Here is a 25,595-nt window from a genome sequence, read left to right on the forward strand (position 1 = left end):
GAGCCTGCTTCTCCCTCTGCCTGTGTCTCTGCCTCTCTTTATGTGCCTCTCATGAATAAATAAAAATTAAATACAAAATAAAAATAACACTGAAATAAAAATCTTACCAGACAAAAATTGAGTTTCCTAGTAGGAGATCCTCACTGCACAGTCCTCAGGGTTGTTGGGGTTTTTGTTTTGTTTTTTAGAATTGGCCATGGTTAAAGTTATTCAGTTATCCTTCCATACATCTTCATGTTGTATTAAAATAATTTTATATCCTGAACTTTTACTCAACATTGTGTCATCTCTGTTAGTAAAGATAAGTTCTGTAAACATTTTTAAAGCCTACATAATATTCCATGGCATATTTGTTCCTCATGGTGGGTTTCTAACCAGAATGCAAATGACCCGAGATTAAAGATTTGAGATGCAAAGAAGAATGATGAGCAAATATTAAACAAATGGAGAAACCTAAACAAACATTTACTAAATGTAAAAGTATCCAATTTATTTATTAAAAAAGAAACAGAATGGCAACACCTAGATGTCAGTGATGTTAGAATAGAGAGGGAGATTGCTTGGAGTTCTTCACCTTGTTTACTACCTGCTTCTCTGGATGCTCTTTGACAGCCTCTGTTGATGCTCCCTCCTCCTCTACAGTTGAAATAATGTCTAGGTTCTCAGTCCTTGGACTTTTTATTTTTATTTAAGGCTTTATTTATTTGAGGGAGAGACTGAGCATGAGCAGGGTGGAGGGACAGAGGAGGAATAGAGGTTGAGAAGCAGGCTCCCCTTCACACTGGGAGCCAGATGTGGGACTGGATCCCATGATCCTGAGATCATGACCTAAGCTGAAGGCAGACGCTCAACTGAAGGCAGACGCTCAAGTGACTGAGCCACCCAGGTGCCCCTCATTTTCCCTTTTCTATTTATACTCCCTGCTTTGTTCTTTTCATCTTGTCTTGTAATTTTAATGTCAGATACAACTACATGACTTCTACATTTTTATAAACCAGACTGTTCTTCTCCCCTGAACTATAGTGTTGTCATAGTGACAACACTGCCATTTCAGTTTCAGGTCAAAATCTACCTTTGTTTTCCTTTACTCATTCTCAACACAGTGAACGGACACATCACTTGAAAATATAAATCAGGGTTGTATTTATCTACTCGGAATGCTCCAGTGGAGTCCCATCTATTTTCAAATGAAATCGACAATCCGTATATTAATTTCAAGGGATATATGGCCTGACTCCTTATTCCCTCTCAGGCCTTATTTCTTAATACTTTATGTCTTGTTCACTGTACTCCACCAACATTGGCCTTTTCACTCTTCCGGGAACATGTCTGGCATGCTCCCTCAACATTGTGTTCCTTACACATAGAACACTCTTCCCCCAGACATCTGCACAGGCCCCTCCGTATCTGCCTTCAAGTCTTTATTTGAAAGTGTTCTGAGTGAAACACACACACTTGCTCGACCACTTCCCCACTTCGTTTTCTATACAAAATGCACCACCAGGAAAGTTAAAAATGTTTCCGTTCTTCATCTTATTATCTATCTCTCTCTGGAGAGTGAAAGCTCCAAAAATGCATGAATTTTCTCTTTTTTTTCCCCCCACTGCTGTGTCCTCAGAACCAGAAACAATGATTAGCAAGTAATAGGTACACGATATACATTTGTTGGGCAACCAGGGTGGCTCAGCAATTTAGCGCCGCCTTCAGCCCAGGGCGTGATCCTGGAGACCTGGGATGGAGTCCCATATCGGGCTTCCTGCGGGAGGTCTGCTTCTCCCTCTGCCTGTGTCTCTGCCTCTCTCTCTCTCTCTGTGTCTCTCACGAATAAATAAAAAATCTTTAAAAAAATATACATTTGTTGAATTAATGATGAATAAAATTACTCTGCTCAGAAAGAGACCAAATTTTTTGTGCATGTTAATAGTTTTAGAGTAACCATTAAGCCAATAAAAAAGAGTATAAAATTTCTGAAGTCCAGAGAGAAAAAATAAATAAATAAACTATTGAAATAAAATAAATAATCCGAATTGGATACTGGGGTTTATGAACGTTACTTGAATTGGCTAAAGAAAATAAGCAAATATATTAACACAGGACCTTGGTTTTTCTGAATCTTTCTAGTCCAAAGCCCTTACTCTATATAAGATGTCAATTGCAATTTAATATTCTTATAAGTTTAAATTAATTCACCACTTGATAAATGAATTTCATACAATATAATAACTCAGAAATATTACCTCAATTGAATGGATGTAAATAGTACAATAAATTAAAAATACTAATATAAATGTGTTAAGCAAGATTCCCTGCTTATATTAATACACAGTTATTGTATAGTTAGATTATGGTGATATTAGGTACATAATTTTGTAGGTAGGTTCATCTTTTGATTTAAAGCTGTAATGAATGACTACAGTCATTCTCATGTCAAATATATAAATAAAGTTGCCTTTCTTATAGTAATGTACTGTATCAAATTTTTCTATCAAAAGTAAATGTAACACAATCTTCAGGAAATATTGATGGTTAGCATATTAATATATTTTTCATAAATATTAGGTATAAACACAATATTGAATCTGATGCATTATTGATGTGTATAGTTTTATTATGTAATTTTGTCAGTAAATTTAGAATAAATATAACTCATTTTTGGATTCAGAGTAACTTCTTTCACTAAAATAAATACTGTCTTCCTTCGATTGACAATACTTGAAAAATGATTACTTTTGGTAGAACTATTTTGTAACAGTTTTCCACTTCTCATTGTGAATAAGAACATTAAGCAAAATTTATCTTTTCTGGGTCTAATAGAAAATAATTTTGAATATCAGTTCTTTTGTTGAGACATAACACAGGTATCTTACATACTAGAGGTATGCAGCACTGAAGTTTTACAAAGAGTATCTCTAATCCTTAAAAACAACCTCAACAAATGAAAATTTGTCAAGCAACTTGCCTGAGCTCCCATAAAATTAAGGGCAAGGAGTTCCAACATCAGGGTATAGTTTTGCTTATTAAACTAACAAAAAAATTTGTTGATACTGTCTCTTTGGCGGAAGGGCATTGTTTTGTTACATTGGTTTCTTTTCTTTTTTATTTGCTTTTAATGAGAACCTTCTAATAATTATAAAGATGCAGAGAAATCAGAATTCCATACACTTACTGGGAGTCTGTAAAGAAACCCAAGTTTTATTTTGGATACATTGAATTGGCATTTCTTTCATTTAATAAACATTTATCTAGTGTCTCCTATGTGCCAGACAACACAAAACATAAAATAACATTGGCGATTCCATGGCAATCATACAAAAGACGTGATATTTGATAAATATAACTCATACAATGAAGGGGGGAAAAAGTACGAGAATTTATACACAGCAATTTGACCTCCGTTTGCAACATAACAATAAAAAGTGTAATTTTCTGCAATCTAAATTTGCTTTCAAAATATGGAACACCAGCTGGAAGGGAGCTCAGATGGCTTCTGCAGTGGGGTTGGCAATATCCTTCTGAGCATGCCTGAAACAACTGGTTAAAAATAATTAAATCACTTACACCATCTGTGAATCATTCTGATTCTTCACTGATTACTTAAGACTCTCATTGTATGCAACATATTCTTAGAACAGATGAATAAAATTAATTCAAGTGTATAGCTTTCCTACGTTTGATTTTCATGAAATAAACAGTTACAGTGTCTTCAAGTTTGCTAAGTTATCTGGTATTTCTTCTGCTCTCTTTCATGAGTGAATGACTTTTGAAATCTTAAAATGTATTTGGAATGTAGTTTTATTTTAAATAATACAAATAGATTTATTCACTGAAACTTCATTATGCAACATAGTTTTCTTTAAAGAATTCCATAATTTTACCCTTTTATTTATTTAATCTTATGAGTGTAGTACTCAATAAGTAATAGCTATCTACTAAAAAACTGATTGAAAATCCAAGGGGATTGCATCCTCAGATTTAATACCATATACTATAATCATGAGTGATTCTTAAAGATTTAAAAGGCTATTTTAGTACATTTAAAGCATAGGAAATATACATTTAGTGCTGAGTAGTCCATGGATAAAAGTTATATGGATAAAATGAAAACCAAGAGTCCATATATGTACAGATGTAACATGTCTAGATCAATTCATAACTTAGATGCAGTCTCAGCTGTTTAATGAAATAGCAATGTGTAAGTATTTATTTCCAAGATAAATCAACTGGAGGGGATGTCCGAGAGATCTATGCAAATAGTTTTCCATCATCGCTAATGAATGTTTGAGTGGCAGTATATAAATAAGTGGATTGTTTAACAAATACAGTAATCTGTAATGTTTATAACTACTTTTGTGATCTCTACAGAGTTCAGATTCTGTACTGTGATTGGTACTTAGCTGATCCACAGATATGTATATGTGAAACAATAGAATAATATTGTGAACATTAGTTTCTTACCTCACAGATAGATACACTTGACTGCTTCCTACATGGAAAATCATTTTGAGAGAACTAGACTCTTTCATATATTAGCTTCCTTAGTGACAAACAGCCTCTTTAATGTATTGCCACAATGGCTTCCTCTTCTTCAGACTTGCAAAAATGTCTTCCACTTCATCGTCTTTGCAGTTGTCTCCTTTTCTTGGTACGTTCTGGATCTTTGCCTGCTAGTGTCCACTCATCTTGCAAGGATGTAGAGCAAATGTATCTTTCAACATCCTGTCTCATCTAGTTCACAACATTCCCTTCACCTCCTTCATCATGCTCTATAATATTGGCCAGATAATTTTCCTTATACCTCTTACCATGATCTGAAAACATTATGTTTCTCTGTGTACTTGTTTATAATTGGTCTTCTACCATTGGAACTCCGGGGTCTACAAGGTCAGAGGCCTTGTTTATCTTGTTAACTAGTATTTTTCTATATATAGATTCTATCACTGCCTAGATGTTCAGTAAAAATGTGTTGATGAAATGAAAGAATGGATCTTCTTGTGGAATTCCCTACAGTTCAGTTATTTGTTCTGTATTCTTACAACATTGGTGCCCCAGTGCCAATGTACCAGCATCTGAAAGCTTTCACTGGTCCTTAGGAAAGGGAAAAAAATAAGAGCAAATGTGTTGAGCTTTTCATAGAGCCTAATTTACACAAGAATTGTCCTTTCTTCAAAAAGTATGGCTTTCTGCAGTTGGTAGTGGGTAGGAGGGAGCATTAAAATAGTCTTTCTTCTATCTTTACATTTGTCCCTTTTTTATCATTACCTCATTACAGTGTCCTTTACTAGAAAAAGTAAAGACGAGAACTTTGTGAGGTCCCCTGACATTTGGGGTAGTATTTTATTGACTCATGAAAGCAAAGTTTAGGAACCATCCATTTGGAGAAACTTACTCACAGGAAGAGGCAGCATCCCTGCCAAAGGCCTGTGTTGGTTGCTTGGGATTTTGAGAATGAAGAAAGGAAGGCTCGAAAACTCATGATTACCTTTCATTTTTTGTGGCCTTCCAGGCAATAAATACTGGCTCAACAGGTGTCATCCCTTGCATAAGTTTCCTAAATTTCTTTTGTCACCTGAGAAGCACACACAAGAACAAATACGTAAAAGGGATGGAATTAGGGTATTATAACACCTGCCAGATATATTATCAATATGTACACTTACATAAAAGTGCTAGGACAGCATTTGTTCATTTGTAAATATTTTTATCCTCACGATTTAAACCCCTTTTTTGTTCATTTCAGATATGGACTCCATAATAGCATCATTTAGCAGTGCTAGTTGGAATCCAAAAAATGAAATAAATTACTTGCTTTAACTAAAATTGTTACCTTTCCTGTGCTTTATCATAAATATTGTCAACTGTGAACATGAAGTGGAAAAATGGAAAAACTGGAAAAATGTACTGCATTTACATTAAAATGCAGAATATATGTTTTCTTATAGCCTTAATTTTCAAACAAATTGCCATAACAAATACTTTCTGATTTACACATTGCCTTTACATTTACCAGTTTAGTTAACTTTTATATTCTGAACAATTTGGATACAAAGAGTAAGTAGATTAAATCGGCATTCTCAAAAGTTTTGAGGAGTGAAAAATTAACATAGTGTTTTTAATTTGACAAAACACTATTTTGTAGCTGCTTTTATGAAAAGTTTTAAGAAATGGAAGTTATGTTAAGGCCTCAGTTAATTATCTTTTAAAATTATATGATCTAAGACGAATTTAAAAGTGATCATGTGACTATGGTATGGTTTCTTAGAGTTAAAATTTGAAAATGTGCTAGGCACAACAGTTCCATTTTATATTGGAATTCTTGCCTTGGGAAAATACAGTGATAATTATTTTCTGGAACATTGACAGAGAACAAGCTATTTCAGGAGAAACTACCTTGATTGTAAAGTGGAGCACATTAAGCCCAAGGTGTCATTAAACTTACAAAACCCTATGAAAGAATTGAGCATAATCTTTGGTAGAAGAAAATGGTTTAGTTCAGTGTCTATCATATTTTACACAGTTATTTATAACTTGGCAAAGTATATTATTTTAGAAAAATAACATTAAACATAATGGTTTCTATACACACACAGCACCTCATTCATTCCCAGGTCAGATGGACATCATTATGAACTACCTGGGACACAGCCAAGAATCAGTAAAGGAATAGAACAAAAGGCCTATGGATTCTCTAAATTAATTTGGTGAAGTTCATGAAATCCAAAGCTTACTTAAATTTCTTTATGAGAGCACTATTCAGGTCCTTTTTTGAAGATTTTTTTTATTTCACTCTGATTACAGAGATAATGCTAATAAATGTATTTATCTTATTGTTCTGCTCCCAGTAGAGGCCAAAAGGCAAAGGAAAAAGAATAAAATGACAGAAACATGAAGTAATAGCTGCAGTCTGGAAATGAAGCAAAAGAAGGGCTTCATATAAGGATATATGGATGCATGGCCTCAAGAAACTCTTTAGCGCAGCATGACATAAAGAGGGAGAGGAAGAGATTGTGTGTGTTATTATCATTTATTTGATTTGGCTTATAATTAGCATGGATAATTTAATTATTTTAATAGTTTATTCCCCCAATAAAATTAGGTTAAAAAAGCATTTATCTTTCATCTGCTCAATGTAAAAGTGTGTAGCACATAGTGGCATATGGCATATTAGCTTCCTGAATCACAAAACACTGCTGCTAGCTGATTGATCTATCACAATATCTAACTACCTGAATATCTGTCATCTATCTATGCCATGTGTATGTCTGTGTCTATACTTATAACTTTTGTTTGCAAACAAAAGTTTACTTTGTAAAATATACACTTTGCCTTTGATAAAAGGCCTGCTAAACTCTCAAGATGGTCATTTTTAGGGTGCCTGGGTGGCTCAGTGGATCAAGCATCTGCCTTTAACTCAGGTAACGATCCTGGGGTCTTGTGGAGTCCCACACTGGGCTTCCTTCTCCCTCTGTCTATGCCCCTCCCCCACTGTTCATGCTTTGTCGCGTGCTCTGTCTCTCAGATATATAAATAAAATCTTTTTTTACAGTTCATTTTTATACTTTACTCTCCACCAAAAGTCCTGTTTTGTAACTCCATACTTTTTATTACAAATATATAAAATAATTGTGAATATTTAAGGGAGAATAGAATGTGGGGGTAGTTATTAAAACTCATGGTCATTAGGTCATATAATGTTTTATTTTATTTTTTATTTTTTTCATATAATGTTTTAAATATCATTATTCTATCTCAAGGTTATTAGTACCTCTTCAAATTAAAGGTATTTAGATAAAGATAGCTTCATCTGTCGGGCCAATGAAATAGGAAAACTCTTGAGCTTAACAAAAGCAATTTAGAATACAGGAGAAGCCTTGTAAAAAGTCATTTCAAAACTGCAAAACAAAAATCTGCCATTTTATTCACTGTTTTTTTTTTTTTTCATTCATGAGAGACAGAGAGAGAGGCAGAGACACAGACAGAGGGAGAAGCAGGCTCCATGCAGGGAGCCTGACGTGGGACTCCATCCCGGGTCTCCAGGATCATGCCCTGGGCTAAAGGTGGCGCTAAACCGCTGAGCCACCCAGGCTGCCCTATTCATTGTTTTAAACTTAGCCAAAGAACTGCTTTGGCTGGGGTATTTTTCTCATAGTTAGATTTAATTTTTTGTTTAAAATGAAACTCTCAGGGGCCCCCAGGGGGCTCACTCTGTTTGGCCTCTGACTCAGCTGGGGTCTTGATCAGGCCCCTCTTGGGGCTCAATGCTGAGTGTGGAACCTGCTTGGTATTCTCTCTCTCACCTTTCTCCTCTGCCTCTCTCCTCTCCCCCACGCACCCTCTCTCTTAAACCTCTAAATAAATAAATGCATTCATGAATAAATACATAACATTGAACTCTTAAGATGAGTCAAAATCTAACAACGGGTGCCCTTAAATAACAGCACAATTTTCTGTTTGCTCTTAAGGTTACTTACTCATCTTCATGAACCTCAAATACCTGAAACTAATCTCTTTTATTCATGGGCAAAATCAGCCCATCCCCTGCCAGGACTCTTCAGTCGAGTGGGTGCACTGTGAAGGCCATCAGGGTTGTCTTCAGTGATAACGTGACTATTCTTTCAAAATACATTCTCCTGCTTTCTTAAGCATTTGTCTTAGTTTATGTTTCCATAAGGTGCAGAGTCATGTAATTCTATGTGCTTTTCTACTGAAATTAAGACTAAAAAAAAAAAAAAAGTAGATGCTTTCCAACATCTACTGCTGCTTTCCAACAGCTTTGGTTGAAGTAAAAACAGCTCGTTTGGGTAAGGCCAAATGGAGGGAGCCATGACTACTTATAATCAGGTTATATACAGACTTTATTTACCATTGCAAACTCAGTCTTTTTGCTTCTATGGTTATTTTAAATATAATACAATAATAGTACAACAGTTCAATGAATATTATGTATAGTAAGAAAACATTAGTACTCTCCATTTCTTCCTTCTGCCAGTTCTACTCCTTCTGAAATAAATGTTTACAGTTTTGTATTATCTTTTCATACAATATTCTATGCTTCTTACCCATAAAGATTCTATATATGAATATGCTTTCCTGTGTTTAAAAATATTGCCTCATTCTATGTATGATTTTTAAGTAGAACAGTCCATAAGGACATTTTTCCAGGCAAGGAGTATAGATCTGAGGCATCCTTTTTAGCAGCCTTAGAAGAATCAAAGTTTATTCCGTTATTTTTCTACATTTCTAGATTATTAGCTTATGATAAGAAAAGATGACTTGAAATCGCTTTTTTATCCTTTTTTGAATTTTTTTGTGGATATATGACCTTTTTAGTGTCCTTGTAATATGAAAGAAGAATGTGCATTTTCACTGTGTACAAAATGGATTAAAGTTAGCTTGATGGTTAAAAGGAAGGATCTCTATTCTTAGTTTTGTTTTTTGTTTGGTTTGGTCTACTTGATTCACCCAATTCTGGAAGAGGTGTATGGGAGCCACCAACTATAGCTGGTATTTTATTACATTCTCTTTTTATCTCTAGTAATTTTTAACATATGTAGGATGCAGCCAAATGTTGAGGCATAACAAGGACTGTTAATATTTTTTTGTAAAATTTTTGACTTTTATCACTACTATCACTAGTTCTCTTGAACCCATTTGTCCTGGAATTATATTTCATTTGATTCCAACTTCTTACAAATTACTTTCCTGATGTCACATAACCTATTATTACATTGTATGCCATTGTGACCTTTTATCCCCCATGTGTTCCTTGTAGACAGATAAAGATGTATATACATTGTATATAGGTTGTGTACTGTAATCCAGTCTGACACTAATTTTTGAATAAGGAAATTTAACTTCATTATTATTAAAATAATTCTTACAACTATAATTGTTTAAATTTTTCCTATCATATGTTATGCTATAATTTAATTTCCTCCTCTCCCGTGTCTATAATTCTGTAATTCATTATTTTTATTGCACTCTACTCCACTTACTGCAGGTAATTTTGAAGTTACACTCTGCATTTCCATTTTACTAGTGCTTATATTCTTATTTTTAACAATCTTTAGCCCTACTATTTTTGTACTTTTATACCAAAATAAAGTAAGAACATTAGTCTCCCCACCAGTATGATTTCCTCAGCAATACCACATCCTTTTCAAGCCAAGATAAAATCCTTTAAAAATCAATAATTTTTCAATTTAGTCCCTAACTACTATTGTTTCCATTACAGGGTAACTTACCTAGTTCACAAACTCATGTTATCACCCAAATTATACTTAAAGTATTGCTGTTCTATTAAATGTAATGAAAAATACCTCACAGAGTTTATTGGTCATCACCATTTCTTTGTACTCTTTATTCCCCCATTTAGAAATCTTTATTATAGAAGAGCTTGAGTGGCTCAATTGGTTAAGTCCCCAACTATTTCGGCTCATGTCATGATCTCAGGGTCATGAAATTGAGCCCTGAGTTGGGCTCCTTGCTGGGCATGGAGCTTGCTTATGATTCTCTCTCTCTCCCTCTGCCCCTCTCCCCACCCTTGTGCACATGTGTGTGCACTCTCTTTCTAAAAGAATAGGGGGAAAAACAATATTTATTATACTTTATTTTTCATTTGGTTGCAATGTTTGAGAAATTTCCTTCTTTTTTTTTTAATAAAGAATTTTAAGACCTCCTGGGTATATGGCTACATATTATCTTCCACCAAAGGGGTCCCAATTTTCATTTTCTTTTTCTTTTTTTAAGATTTTATTTATTCATGAGAGACACAGAGAGAGAGAGGCAGAGAGACGGGCAGAGGGAGGAGCAGGCTCTACGCAGGGAGCCCGATGTGGGACTCGATCCTGGGACCCCAGGACCACGCCCTGGGTGGAAGGCAGGCACTAACCCACTGAGCCACCCAGGGATCCCGAGAAATTTCCTTCTAAAAAGTATATAAGGATGTATACCCTTTTAATATTTGTATTTTATTTTACTTTTTATTTTTTAAGAAGATTTTATTATTTGAGAAAGAAAGAGCACAAGCATGGGGAGTGTCAGGGAGAGGGAGAGAGAGAGAAGTAGACACCATGCTGAGCAGGGAACTGGATGCAGGACTCAATCTCGAGACCCTGGGATCATAACCTGAGCTGAAGGCAGACACTTTATCAACTGAGCCACCCAGGGGCCCCTAATACTTGTATTTTGAAAATGTTCTTTCTCTTGCAAACGTGAGGATGGATTCTTTGGATAATAACAGTGTTATTGAATCTCTCTTCTTCTTTTAATAATCTCTGTAGGTTATGGACCACTATCGTCTAGTATTCATTGCCTTCAACCTCCACTATGTCCTAGTTTCTGTTGTGGCCAATATGAAGTCTGATGATAGTCCAAATTTCATTATTTTTGTATGTAATCTGTTCTCTTTGTCTCCAATTCTGTAAGATGCTCCCTCCTCATCCTTCAGAGTTCAAAGATTTCACTAAGATATGATTTACTATGTTTCTAAATATGTTTCTTTAATTATTCTTTACCCTTTTTGATACTTGGATAACATTTTTAACTTTAGCAAATCAGTAAATTTTTAGCTCAGGAAAATTTTGTGCTAGTTATTTTAATAATTTATTCTGTTTCATCTGTTTTCTTTTCTCCTTTGATATTTGTTTTCTTTACATATTATATGTCTTGATTCTATCGTCCAAGTCTCTTGACTTTTCCTTAGGATTTCCTTTTCATTCTGTCTTTCTTTATGTTGTGGGGGTTCTTCCTCTGGTTAATCATTAAGAGCCCACATTTTATTTTTAGCAGTGACCATTCTCTTTTCCAAATCATCTATTAAATTATTTAAAACCAGGGATCAGACTTTCTGAGCTCTAGTGTTATCTTTTTGAAGTTTCTCCTTTCATTTTTATTAAAGCTCTTGTCTCTTCTAGTGTATTACTTGTGTAGACACTCAGATTTGTTTCCCTTTTCCAATCCCTTGTATCTACTGAAATGGCCTCTGTTCTTTCCTTTGTGTTTAAATTAAAGGATGTGACTTTTTTTATCATAAATGTAGGGCAGGTTTGTGGATTACATTATATAGTGCTGATTGAGAAGCAACAAAAAAATGGGCGTATTTGTTTCTGATGAAAAAAGGCTTAACAAGCCAGAAACTCCCAGAAAATGTATGTGTTGGAAAGCATCTTGATCTGATGAATAGGAAGTAGGGGTTAAGGCTATCTTTGGGTATTTCATACAGTCTGGTAATTCCTACATGAAGCAAACCAGCAGGAACTGATTCCTTTTTGGGTCAAAAGATCTTTTAAATCAATTATCCCCCACAAATCACCCCACAAACACACCTGGAAATCACCAGGTTGATAGTTTCCATCTCATACTGTGCTGGAGATTCAAAGACGACCAATTCATGACCTTTGCCTCCCATCTTCCTCTCTTTTTCTATAATCTGAATCTCTGATGCATATATTCTTCTATATTCTAGTAGTTAGTCATGATTATTTTGGAGGTTTAGTCTACTCACCTGTGAGGAAGGCAGAAAACATGTGTACATGAGGTAATATTCCCATCATTTCAACTTTTGCATTTTGTTTGTAAGTACACACATATATACCTATATGTGTGCATAAATTCATAAACGTTTAACAGATGAATCCTGCATATATAACATATACTTCACAAAGATGTTTTTATTAAAACACTTCACATTGGAGTTGATGAGGTTACTTAGAGATTGAGGTATTGTATATATGAAAACAAAATATGTTAGTGGTTCAATAAAATCGATCAGATGTATATAACAAGTTAATTGAATTTTAAGCTTTTGACATTTCAAATTGGATTTAGTAGCCAGTCAAAATTTCCTTTCTGAGGAAAGCTGTCAGTCTAAATATACTATTTTTTTTCTGATAGATGGTAGTGTTAAAATTTTTCACCTACAAAGATCTTACTTTTTCATTATGAACTTTCTATATTATTAAAACTTGAACAACATGTTATAATTTAATCTCATTAGCAACTAAAATCTTAATTGTATTTCCTTTTTAAATAATTTATATTTGAATTTAAATAGTAACATGCAGCTAAGGATTACCATATTGGACAGTGCAGTTATAGGCATATTCACTGTCACATTTTTATTTTTATTTTTCTTACCATGTTATTTTTTTCATCATAACTGTACTCTTTAATCCCCATCCCCTACTTTCCCCCATCCCCCCCATCTACCTCCCCTCTGGTAACTATCAGTTTGTTCTCTGTAGTTAAGAGTCTGTTTCTTGGTTTGTCTCTATTTATCTTTTTTCTTCCTTTTCTTGATTGTTTTGTTTCTTAAATTTGACAAGTGAAATAATACAGTATTTGTCTTTCTCTGACCGACTTAACACTATCACATTTTTTAATAAAGAAAAAAATTCATTCAAAAACAAAATTATGGCACGGGCATAATCAAAAATATCTATGTAATTATCACATTAAATAATGTGGAGGTAAATAATAGCCATATTTTCTGAAGTGTGAGAAGTGTAATATAGAAATTAATATTCTGAGTCTGTTCTGCAAAATCTATTCAAACTAGAAGATCCACAGTTAAAATAATATGGAAGTATGACATATAATTGCAGAATTTAAAGTAATTCCAAAGCTATTTTTCTTGTGTTAATTTTATTTTCTTTTTTTAAAGATTTTATTTATTTATTCATGAGAGACACAGATAGGCAGAGACATAGGCAGAGGGAGAAGCAGGCTCCCTGCGGGGAGCCTGATAGGGGACTCGATCCCGGGACCCTGGAATCACACCCTGAGCTAAAGGCAGATGCTCAACCACTGAGCCACCCAGGCATCCCAATTTTCTTTTATTTTCTTTTCTTCTCTTTTCTTTTTTTTTTTTTTTCGTTTCTTTCTTTTCTTTCTTGTCTTTTGTATATTTTATTGGAGTTCGATTTGCCAACATATAGCATAACACCCAGTGCTCATCCCGTCAAGTGCGCCCCTCAGTGCCCCTCACCCAGTCACCCCAACCCTGCACCCACCTCCCCTTCCACTACACCTTGTTCGTTTCCCAGAGTTAGGTTTGAACTAAATGTGTGTGTGTGTGTGTGTGTATTCATTTTCACGTGTGAATATATGAAAAATTTCTGTTCCAGGTATTGTCAAGCTGATATATCAGAATAGCTTCCTATCAGAAAATATATACTAGTTAGAGAAGTTAAAAATTTTACATATAAAGTTTGGGAAAAGTTAGCAAGGATTAAAAAGATTTCTTGACGTCAAGACTTTTCGATACTTCAATTTACTAATAGACATTGTGGAGCTTCATGAAGGGGCTAACATTAACATCTCCTAAAAGTATCGTATAACAGTATCCCAAATAATGACTTCTTTTTGTTCACATATAGTAGTTTTAATAACAGACAACTGAGAAGCCAAGACATGCACGTGCAACAGCATGAGGTAGTGTGCACTGAATTGGAGAAATGTGACATGGTTAAATCAGAAATACTTTTAAATCTATACCAATAAAGATTATATTATGAAATGAAGAGAACATTCCTGTTTGAATTCTGAGAATTCCAAAGAGGAAATTATATTAGAACTGTAGACCCCAGCAATTCTAGTCAAACATCTAGTTTTAAAAATTACCTTTTTGAGTTGGTAGTTTCTTTATTCATTTATTCAGCAAATATTTATGATCACCTTCTATATGCCAGGCACTATGCTTGAGTCTTTGGTATGTTTATTTTACATTGTAAGACACCTAGGATATATAACTTTATCTCTGACACTAAAATGTTACTTTTCTTGTGATTTCTTACAATGGTCAGCCATCTATGTTGGTACTTTCCTTAGTGGAAACCAAAGCCCTTTTCTTTCACTTCTCTCACAGGCCATACTTAGTGACTAGAATTTTACCAAGTTACTAATGTATGTTAATTTATTGAAAATCCTTATTAAAATGCAAATGTTATCCTGTGGAGGATAACACTTTAAACCACTATAAGCCATTAACACATTATCAAGATTTAGTTTATCAGTTTAATTAGATGGTAATTTAGCTTGGCCCCAAGGAGCTAGGTAAATTTGATGGTATGGAAGAGAAGAATCACCATGATACAGATGAATGAGCAAGTCCAGCAGCCAGATCCATTATACAGGACACTACATATACCTGGCCTTCTAGAAGTAGGATGTACTTAGAGATTGGAAAATAGAGCTTCATCTGCGTACCTCCTTCACTGACAACCTGCCCTGCACCAAAAATTTTATTTCAGAAAGTAAATAATATGGCTATACAGGATGATTTTCTGCACTATTTTACACTGATTACTTTATTATTTTTTGGGTCTTATTATTTTTGAACAAAAGAGAGATAAGTTATAAGCTTAATACAGTTTGTTGATTACTTAATGATCATTTGAGGATTGAATTTCTCCTTTTTTTCTTACACAGCTTCACATTGACAATTTTCTAGATGATGCATAAAGGAGGTAGAAATACCTTAAGATCAAACTGTCATTGCTATTTCCTCTATGTAATACTATAACCAATCCATTTGGACTCATTTGGCTGATTATTTAAAATCTTTCTACGCAGTGACAGAAGTAAACATATGGAAGGCTGAATACTGTCAGAATACTAGTATTGTCTTGGCATTTATGGGTATCCAAAACTATAAAGAGGAAAGACTAAACCCATAAATATCTCATCTGTGTTGTATTCTTGTTTTTTGTATCTCTTATTATTTGATTCTTCCTTTCAATCTGTGGGTTAATGTAGTATTTTTTTGACCAAATTAGATTTTTTTATTTTTTTTTAATTTATTTATGATAGTCACACACAGGGAGAGAGAGGCAGAGACACAGGCAGAGGGAGAAGCAGGCTCCATGCACCGGGAGCCCGATGTGGGATTCGATCCCGGGTCTCCAGGATCGCGCCCTGGGCCAAAGGCAGGCGCCAAACCGCTGCGCCACCCAGGGATCCCCCCAAATTAGATTTTTTGATTTCCCATTTTAGGTCTGTGATTTATATAAATGATCAAGGAGAAATAAATAAAAATAGCTCAGGTGTGTTTCTTACTTCAATGACCCCTAGGAGGAAACATAATTGTCTTTTTCCAAATACTTTTGAGAGTAGGAAAGGCAGCTACCTAAGTTCTTACACATTTCCTTGTCATTTATGACCCATCAGAACCCATAAAAGGCCTGTGATCATATTTGGGATTTACATGCTATTGTGTTATTATTTTAAATAATCTGTACTATTTAAGAATGCCCTTTTGAGGAAAGATAATCAGATATACATTAACAGATTTTCATATCATGGTTCACTATAATCATTAATAAATAATCTTATTTTATTTTAAAGATTTAGCCCATCTTTGTCTTTATTAACTATAATGTTACTCCATTAAAAAATGGCTACATTATTGTATTATGGGGTTTTTTGGTCCAGATGTCAGTTTTTTTTAGTTAGGCTTTGAATATGTTGACATATTTTATATACCATGTTTATATTAAATATATACATGTTTTATGGAATGTATCATAGTATGGGATTTTGTGCATTTTTCTTTTTGAGTTTCTTTGACATCATAACTCATAAATGGACCAGTAACCACAACCTATTTGAAACATATATTGATGAGAGAGAAATACTTTAAATCATGAAAGAAAATATTTTGTTCTAAAAACTTAGATATAATGGACCATTGGTTTCAAAACAGGATTGCTTCTATCTTGTGCAGTATGTGGCCCTTCAAGAAGCAAATTTTAAGTAATAAAAATAATGTGATAACTAAAGTTTGAGAGAAACCAAAGTTTATTAAAAACTTTATGAATGAATTCTATGCCTATGTACATAGCTCAAAATCTCAGAACTATTTTCACTTCAACTTTAGGTGCTACAAATCATAGTTTTAACCTATCATAATCCTTTTAAGCATCATTTGAGCTTTCCATTTGTTAATAAAAATAAGTACTTTGGGGCTTTCTTCCACATCTCTTGATTTTCATTTCTAGAAAATGAGGATAGTATATTCTTTTGGGTATATATTGTTAGAAGTGAATATGAACAGAGAGAAATAAAATGAATTAGTATGGCTACAGCACTTCCTTGCTAATGATGCGTGCATTTCTATAATGATATGAGGTGGTAAAGAACATTAACAAAACAAGTTGATTTTTAAAAGGTTAGACAGGATTTGTACACAGAATTCAGAAGGAGATAATTATTCAAGACAGAGTTAATGAAATTCAGATGAAAAGGCAAAATCTGAATATGAGTGCATGGATTATGCATTAAGAGGCAAAAATGAACGTGATACTTCCAATTATATTGATTTTTTAATAACTGTGGATTTTTTATTAAATGAAATGGAAAGTCATTCATTGGATATAGTTTATTATAGAACTGCATGACTTTGTCAAAAGGAATGATATATTTTCAGGAGTAGATAGTAAACTAGATCTCCAAATTTCTGACTCTGTTGATTAAATTTTAGTTGTTTCTTGTATATGAAACTTATGATACATTTTCTGTATTAAATTTTATTGCATCAACTACAACTTTATTCAAAATATGTAACACTGAATTTTCTAATAAATGAGTTGATTGTTTCCCAATGGTGTCAAAGAATTATTCTGCAATTTTTGTATTTCTCATAAAAGTTCACCGGAGCATCATTTAGCTTTCCCTATTCAGATGATATGCACCACTTAACTTCTCTTATCTATGATGACTGGATACTATGTATTGATATGATAGGAGGAACTAAGTCCTCCAACATATCCATCATCATTAAATATTTCCAATGTGTGGTTACTAATATAATTTTCAACTTAATATACAAAATACAACTGAGTCAATGTTCACAGTAATTGTAACTGGAAGGCATTTTAGAAATTATAGGCATTCTAATTTATTTATTTATTTTTTACAAAAGAGAAAAAGAGAAAGCAGATTACTTGTTTATCAGTAGTTTAGCATACAAAGATTGCAATGTTTTTCTCGCTCAGATCTTTTCTAGGTGATAGAATATGTCTTTCTATTTTTTTATTGTTCTCATTGACCATAATAGTTTTAATATTTCTCAATATTCTGGAGATTGTCTTTATACTATGTGTGAGCATGGAGCGAATAGGTTGTGGTATAGTTAGTCCACTTATTTTCATAAACTGATACCAATTGTTCTAAGGCTTGTATATGATAATCTTGAAAATAATTTCAATATACGTATTACTAGAGCTTGACCTATGTGCAATACAATGGCTAGTGCTTCTTTGAAAGGTATTACAATCAGGTTAGTGATGGCTTCCTCATTGAAGAAAAAAAAAAGCAAAAAGCATTTCTAGAAACAGATACAAAAATAAAATTATTTGAAAATTTCTGAATTTAAATAGATGCCACCTAACATTCCCCTAAAAGAGATTTCCATTGAAATATGGGTGAAAAGGGTTTTCTCTTGATATGATGATGAATATTTATTATGTGGGAAAGAAGACATGGATCAATATTTAATAAAATAATCTATGACAGACATTTAGTCAAGTAGTGAAAAGCTTTACAAATTAGAAGCTAGTATGCTGCTTACTTTCTTAGAGCCCTGGATGAGGACTGTAGCCAGTGCAAATCTTTTTTTTTAAGATTTATTTATTTATTTCAGAGAGAGAGAGAGAGTGAGTGAAGTAGTACAGGGAGAGAATCTTTCAAGCAGACTCCATACTGAACGCAGAGTCCAAATTGGGGCTCAGTCCCATAACACATGAGATCATGACCTGAGTGGAAATCAAAAGTTGGATGCTTAACTAAGCCACCCAGGCGCCCTATAGCTAGTGCAAATCTTATTTGTTGAGACACAGAACTCCAGTCTTCAGAGCTGTGTGGTTAGCATTGTTATTTAAATAAATTTCAATTAAAAAATTATTTGAGTATAGTTGACACACAATGTTACTTTACTGTCAGGCATAAATTTTAATGGAATATCCCTGCATGTACAACAAAATATAATTAGCCACAAACACAAAGAATCAGAGACTTGGGTTTTAAACTGTGTTTCAGGAAGTTAAGTCTAAGGCAGTAGTCAAATGTGAGTTTATTTTTAGTGTCTTATTCCTCTATTGTATTTAACTGTTAAGTCCCTTACTATCTATAATCCATAATTATTATATTTGGAAGTCATCAGTATGAATTTAAGATAGCTGAGAGCATCTCAAGTGTAGATAATGAAGATCAGGGAAACTACCTGTCAAAAAAGAAACAGAAAGAGGATATAAAGAACTCAGTATTTAAGAGAAAATGATGAGGACAGACATTAAAACCTTTTGGAACTCACACTGATTATTTAAATGAAACTCAGATTTTTAAAAATATTTGGAAGGTATGTATCATTCTAAAATAATCCCCTTGGTTAGACAAAAATACACATACATACATGTATATGTACACATATAAGACAGAGATAAACCACTACTCAATTTTGTCACTAATAACAAAAACCACTATTCTACCCAACTTTGTCACTAATAACAAAAACCACTATTCTATAAAAATTTACAGGTATAAAATGTATATTAATAAAAAGTAAAATTGCTCCATTATAGAAAAATAGTATAGGACCATTCTTGTTTTAGATAATATAAAACAATCTTTCCCTCAGGAGGTGAAGAAACTGATGCAAATAAGAAAAACCACTTATTAACATGGAAAATTTCAAGAACAGTCATCCATCTAATAGAATATATGGAAGTCACAGTGAATTTGCTTGACTTGTGTTAACTCTACTAGTTAGTACTAAGTTAATGTGTCAATGGAAATTGCATATTCAAATGCCTGCTGATTTATTTTTCTTTTAGTGGAAAGGTTGGTTTGAAATGAAAATATTGAGAATTTGAATTAAAAATATGTCCTCTTTAAACTCTAGCTCAAAATCCTAATATTATCTTAAATGTAAAATTAGAAGTGCATATAGAGTATCATCCTATTCATCATGAAGGAATGTGTATCATATATATAGTCAAGATATATACACAATATCAAACTTTGTAAAAACTATAATTATTCCATTTAAGCTAATTTGTGCAATTCTGTGAATTTGCAGTGTCATAAGTAAATGAGACATCTAAATTGCAATTATTTTTATATTATGTTAGAAATGAGTAGAAGAATCCTGGACTTGATAAATTAATAAGAAAGCGTGTGTAGACTAGCTTATAATTTTACTCATCTTAACATGGATTCAGTCTGAGATCCTAAATTCCATTTAATTTTATTGCTGCAAAAATGAGGATGGTCTTGTCATAAAACCTGTGCAGTAATAAATGATTGTGTTAGCATGCTTATCATCAGAGCTCCTCTAGAGACTCTGCCACTGAAACCCTCAGCTGACCCCATCAACAGGCAGATGGCAGTTGATCAATTCAAAACAAAGTTACTGGAAAACTAATTTCAATTACAAGAGTTTTGTTGCTTATAGTAGAGACAGAAGAGAGCAGAGGGCATCTATCTTTTTGAATTTGCGTGCCAAATAGTATTTATTTCATGCTCTTACAAGGAGTAGGGAAAGAGGTGCTATTGGCCAGATACAGAAGGACTATAAGCTACAAATGCCTATCAATTGCAGTACTTGAATGGCAGGTAGGAATGTGCAGATGTAGGAGGCTAGTGCCTCCTTAGACCCATGGGCTTTCTGGAGTTCTTATTATAATGTGAATTCCACTCTCAGTCTTTCTCATCTAGTACTTTAATTAGAAGCTTAACTTAACAGGAAACTAGCATTAAAGAAGGGATCTGATGTCTGGAATTGGGAGGGTAAGGGTGCTGAATGTAAAGATATATACTGGCCCAAACCACTTTGTCCCTCTTGTACCTCAATCTGGATTTGGGAAGAAAAGCATAGGAGAGGTTCCTTTGATAGGAAAACCACAGATGTAGACCCCCCCAACCCCACCTGCCTACCCCATACCTAATTTTCCAGGAAGCTTAGAATTACATCTTAAAAACCAGCTGTAAAAATTATCCTTTTCTTAGTGTAAAACTATCCATCTGATAACCTACGGCTCTTGCTCTTTCATTCTTACACTCATGGTACTGATGTGTCTATATCTCTTATTTTTAAATGTTTCTAACACCTTTTGCAAGAAGAGGGTGTTTAAGTAATAACCTTTTTACTAGACTTATCATCATGCGTTTTTATTCACTTTCAGCCCTCTATCAGCTATAAACTGGAATGTATATAAACTCAGTAGAGATATTTTCATTATTAGGAAGCTAAAAGAATTGTTCTTTTGTATGTCTATACCAGCACACTGTCCATGAAGAGTCAGTGGTGGCGATGACTGAAGACATGCCTTTGGAAATTTCTTATGTGCCTTCTACTTACCTGACTGAGATCACTCATGTCTCACAAGCCCTATCAGAAGTGGAAGAGCTTCTTAATGCTCCCGACCTTTGTGCTCAAGATTTTGAAGATCTCTTTAAACAAGAGGAATCCTTGAAGGTAAAAGCAAAGCATTTTTATGAGATTTTTGCAAGCTGTTCTTCTTGATCATTCACAGTACCACAACGATTGACTTAGAGGTACACACCAAGGCATTTTAACGTACATGTGGAATTCCTAAACCACTTCACAGGATAGTTAGTTCTAGAAAGCTGAGTTAGAAAAAGAAACATAAACCAGAAGAGGTATTTTATAATATTTAATGTTGAGAGACTTCCTAAAAGGAGGGAACACAGAAGTAATAGTTTCACATAGATTCAGGGCAGAAAGGACTTACCCAAAAGCATGCTTTGATAAGGTAACGGTATATTCACAACTAATACATTCCTTTCCTTTCTTTTCCCATAAAAGAGGAAATTTATGAGATTTTAAATAGCATTTATTGCATATAGGTTTAGCTTTATATTTTTTACTTAAAATATGCATATTCAACTTCAAATTAGTGCCAGCATCAATACTGTGATACCTGGAATCTAATTGAATAGAAAGCAATGAAGTGTTTCTTTAAAATTTCCAGGCAAAGGCTACCAACTAAATCTAGTATCTTTTCAAACCGCCAACTGCATGTTTCTGAATCCCAGACGAAGACAAAGCATGATGAGGAAATAGACTTTGAATTGTAGAGGGAAGTGTCTGAAGATAGATGAATTTAGCACCAAGAAAATGTACATAATAATGTGTGCCTCAAAATAATTTTTGTGATCATACATTTTACACTCAAAATGAAATAGGATAGCCAGAGCTCAGTATTTTTCAATGCAAATAGTGTAAGATTATAGGCAGAAGATAAGTTTGCTCTCAGCAGCACCTATTAGCCAAAGTATTTTATACTCTAAATGATTTCTTGGGAGCTCATTCCATATCACACATTTGTCTGCATAAGTATACAGAAAGATAAAGCTGTTTGTTTGTTTTGGAAATCAGAGCTACAATATCTTGAGTGACTTGAATTTACTGTCTTACATTATATAAAGTAAGATATAAAATTACATGCTAAAATAAAATAAGAAAGGCATGGATCTCTGAAACTACTCCATCCATTTCAGTGTGGTGCTCTTTATTATTCTTTTTGAAATAAAAGTCAGATCACTAATGGATACAGTGAAGAAAAGAAACCCAATCAATTGATAAAAGAGATATGCCAGCATTCTTGTCGTTACTCACATTAACTAATTTCACATGACAGCACAGTTTATAAGTTCATCATTGTCATTCAACATGTAAATCACTGCTAATGAGCTAATATTCATTTCATTCCATGTTCCCAGACATATGGGTCAGGAGAGCAGTGACCCTAAACTTATTAAGTTGCCAATTGAATATCTTTGTCTTCATACCTCTTAACCTGGCACACTCAGAATAATGGGCCCCTGGCTACATTCAGCTAGTCATTTGTTCTTCCAGATATGTTTAAGAGTATTATAGCTAATGCCAATTGTGATTGTATTGATTACTGTGGTTTGTAAAAGTATTATTGCAGGTTTAATTTAACTGGATTATGGAATCCTTGTTAGACGCAGTTTGGGGCATAACTCCAGCTCATGACCAATAAATCTCTGGCAGTAGGCAAACGGGCTTCCTACCTTTGTGAGCCTTTGAAGGGGGATAGTTTTGATCTCAGTCTTTTCAATGAATATGTATTTCCTCTTAAAGGCATTCATCTTTGTCATTATCCAGTAGTAAAAATAGAAAAGTAGTGCATAAATTGTACAGCTTCTGGTTGGGAAGGTTTGAAATTAAATTGTGTTTGATTTTATTCCTGACAGATTTGCATGAATCAAATTACAGAACTATAGTAGGTATTGCTGTGGTTTAACATACATATTTCTTTAAAGTATAATACAACACAAGTAATGTGTAATAAGTTAAAATAATTACTTTCTGAACATAATATAACTAATATAGCACACATAATTTCCATAGATTTATTGAACTGGAAAGCTACCTAATCATTTTGACAAGAAAGAAGCAGAAAAATAGCTATTTACATATGGAAATCCACATTTAATAGCTGATACATTAGCTAAAGAAAACTAGAAATGAATGAGGAACATACACATAAGTAGTATTTATTCTTATATTATAGTCAATATTAGTGTTGTGAATCAATCGATTGTGTTTGTTTATATGCAAAAAGTTATAATATTAATTGTACAAATTCTACATTGTACGATAGTTTTGAAAGAATTTAAATTTTGAAAGTTTCAATCAATGTTATTACTTTATTTTTTTGTATATTTTTATTGGAGTTCAATTTGCCAACATATAGTATAACACCCAGTGCTCATCCCATCAGGTGTCCCCTTCAGTACCCATCACCCAGTCACCCCAACCCCCCGCCCACCTCCCTTTCCACTAACCCCTTGTTCGTTTCCCAGAGTTAGGAGTCTCTCATGTTCTGTCTCCCTCTCTGATATTTCCCACACATTTTCCCTCCTTTCCCCTTTATTCCCTTTCACTATTTTTTTATATTCCCCATGTAAATAAAACCATATAATGTTTTTCCTTCGATTGACTTAATTCACTGAGCATAATACCCTCCAATTCTATCCACGTTGAAGCAAATGGTGGGGATTGGTTGTTTCTAATGGTTGAGTAATATTCCATTGTATATATAGACCACATCTTCTTCTTTATCCATTCATCTTTCGATGGACACCGAGGCTCCTTCCACAGTTTGGCTATTATGGACATTGCTGCTATAAACATCGGGGTACAAGTGTCTTGGTCTTTCACTGCATCTGTATCTTTGGGGTAAATCCCCAGCAGTGCAATTGCTGGGTTGTAGGTCAGGTCTATTTTTAACTCTTTGAGGAACCTCCACACAGTTTTCCAGAGTGGCTGCATCAGTTCGCATTCCCACCAAGACTGCAAGAGGGTTCCCCTTTCTCCACATCCTCTCCAACATTTGTTGTTTCCTGTCTTGTTAATTTTCCCCATTCTCACTGACGTGAGGTGGTATCTCATAGTGGTTTTGATTTGTATTTCCCTGATGGCCAGTGATGCGGAGCATTTTCTCATGTGCTTGTTGGCCATGTGTATGTCTTCCTCTGTGAGATTTCTGTTCATGTCTTTTGCCCATTTCATGATTGGATTGTTTGTTTCTTGGGTGTTGAGTATAATAAGTTCTTTATAGATCTTGGATACTAGCCCTTTATCTGATAGGTTATTTGCAAATATCTTCTCCCATTCTGTAGGTTGTCTTTTAGTTTTTTTAATGGCTTCTTTTGCTGGGCAGAAGTTTTTTATCTTGATGAAATCCCAATGATTCATTTTTGCTTTTGTTTCCCCTGCCTTCATAGATGTATCTTGCAAGAAGTTGCTGTGGCCAAGTTCAAAAAGGGTGTTGCCTGTGTTCTCCTCTAGGATTTTGATGGATTCTTGTCTCACATTTAGATCTTTCATCCATTTTGAGTTTATCTTTGTGTATGGAGTTAGAGAATGGTCTAGTTTCATTCATCTGCATGTGGCTGTCCAATTTTCCCAGTACCATTTATTAGAGAGACTGTCCTTTTTCCAGTGGATAGTATTTCCTGCTTTGTCGATTATTAGTTGACCATAGAGTTGAGGTCCAATTTCTGAGTTCTCCATTCTGTTCCATTGATCTATGTGTCTGTTTTTGTGCCACTACCACACTGTCTTGATGATCACAGCTTTGTAGTACAACTTGAAATCCAGCATTGTGATGCCCCCGGCGCTGGTTTTCTTTTTCAATATTCCCCTGGCTACTCGAAGTCTTTTCTGATTCCACACAAATCTTAAGATTATTTGTTCCAACTCTGTGATATAAGTCCATGGAATTTTGATAGGGATTACATTGAATGTGTAAATTTTCCTGGGTAACATTGACATTTTCACCATATTAATTCTTCCAGTCCATGAGCATGGAATATTTTTCTATCTATTTGCATCTTCCTCCATTTCCTTCAGAAGTGTTCTGTAGTTTTTAGGGTATACATCCTTTACCTCTTTGGTTAGGTTTATTCCTAGGTACCTTATGGTTTTGGGTGCAATTGTAAATGGGATTGAGTACTTAATTTCTCTTTCTTCAGTCTCATTGTTAGTGTATAGAAATGCCACTGATATCTGGGCATTGATTTTCTATCCCGCCACACTGCCGAATTGC

The 25,595-nt window shown here is 34.1% G+C and overlaps 1 protein-coding gene across 15 annotated transcripts in view; it reads left to right on the plus strand.

Annotated features, from left to right (window-relative positions):
- Positions 1-25,595, plus strand: part of DMD (dystrophin) — a 2,162,139-nt gene that overhangs the window by 976,426 nt on the left and 1,160,118 nt on the right. For all 15 annotated transcript variants that reach the window (XM_077887780.1, XM_077887782.1, XM_077887777.1 and 12 more), the window contains one exon: positions 21,275-21,469. In XM_077887780.1, the coding sequence (XP_077743906.1) occupies positions 21,275-21,469 (195 nt within the window). The remainder of the gene's footprint in view (positions 1-21,274; positions 21,470-25,595) is intronic.

The sequence above is a fragment of the Canis aureus genome, chromosome X (genome assembly GCF_053574225.1).
Source record: "Canis aureus isolate CA01 chromosome X, VMU_Caureus_v.1.0, whole genome shotgun sequence".
Classification (NCBI taxonomy): Eukaryota; Metazoa; Chordata; class Mammalia; order Carnivora; family Canidae; genus Canis; species Canis aureus.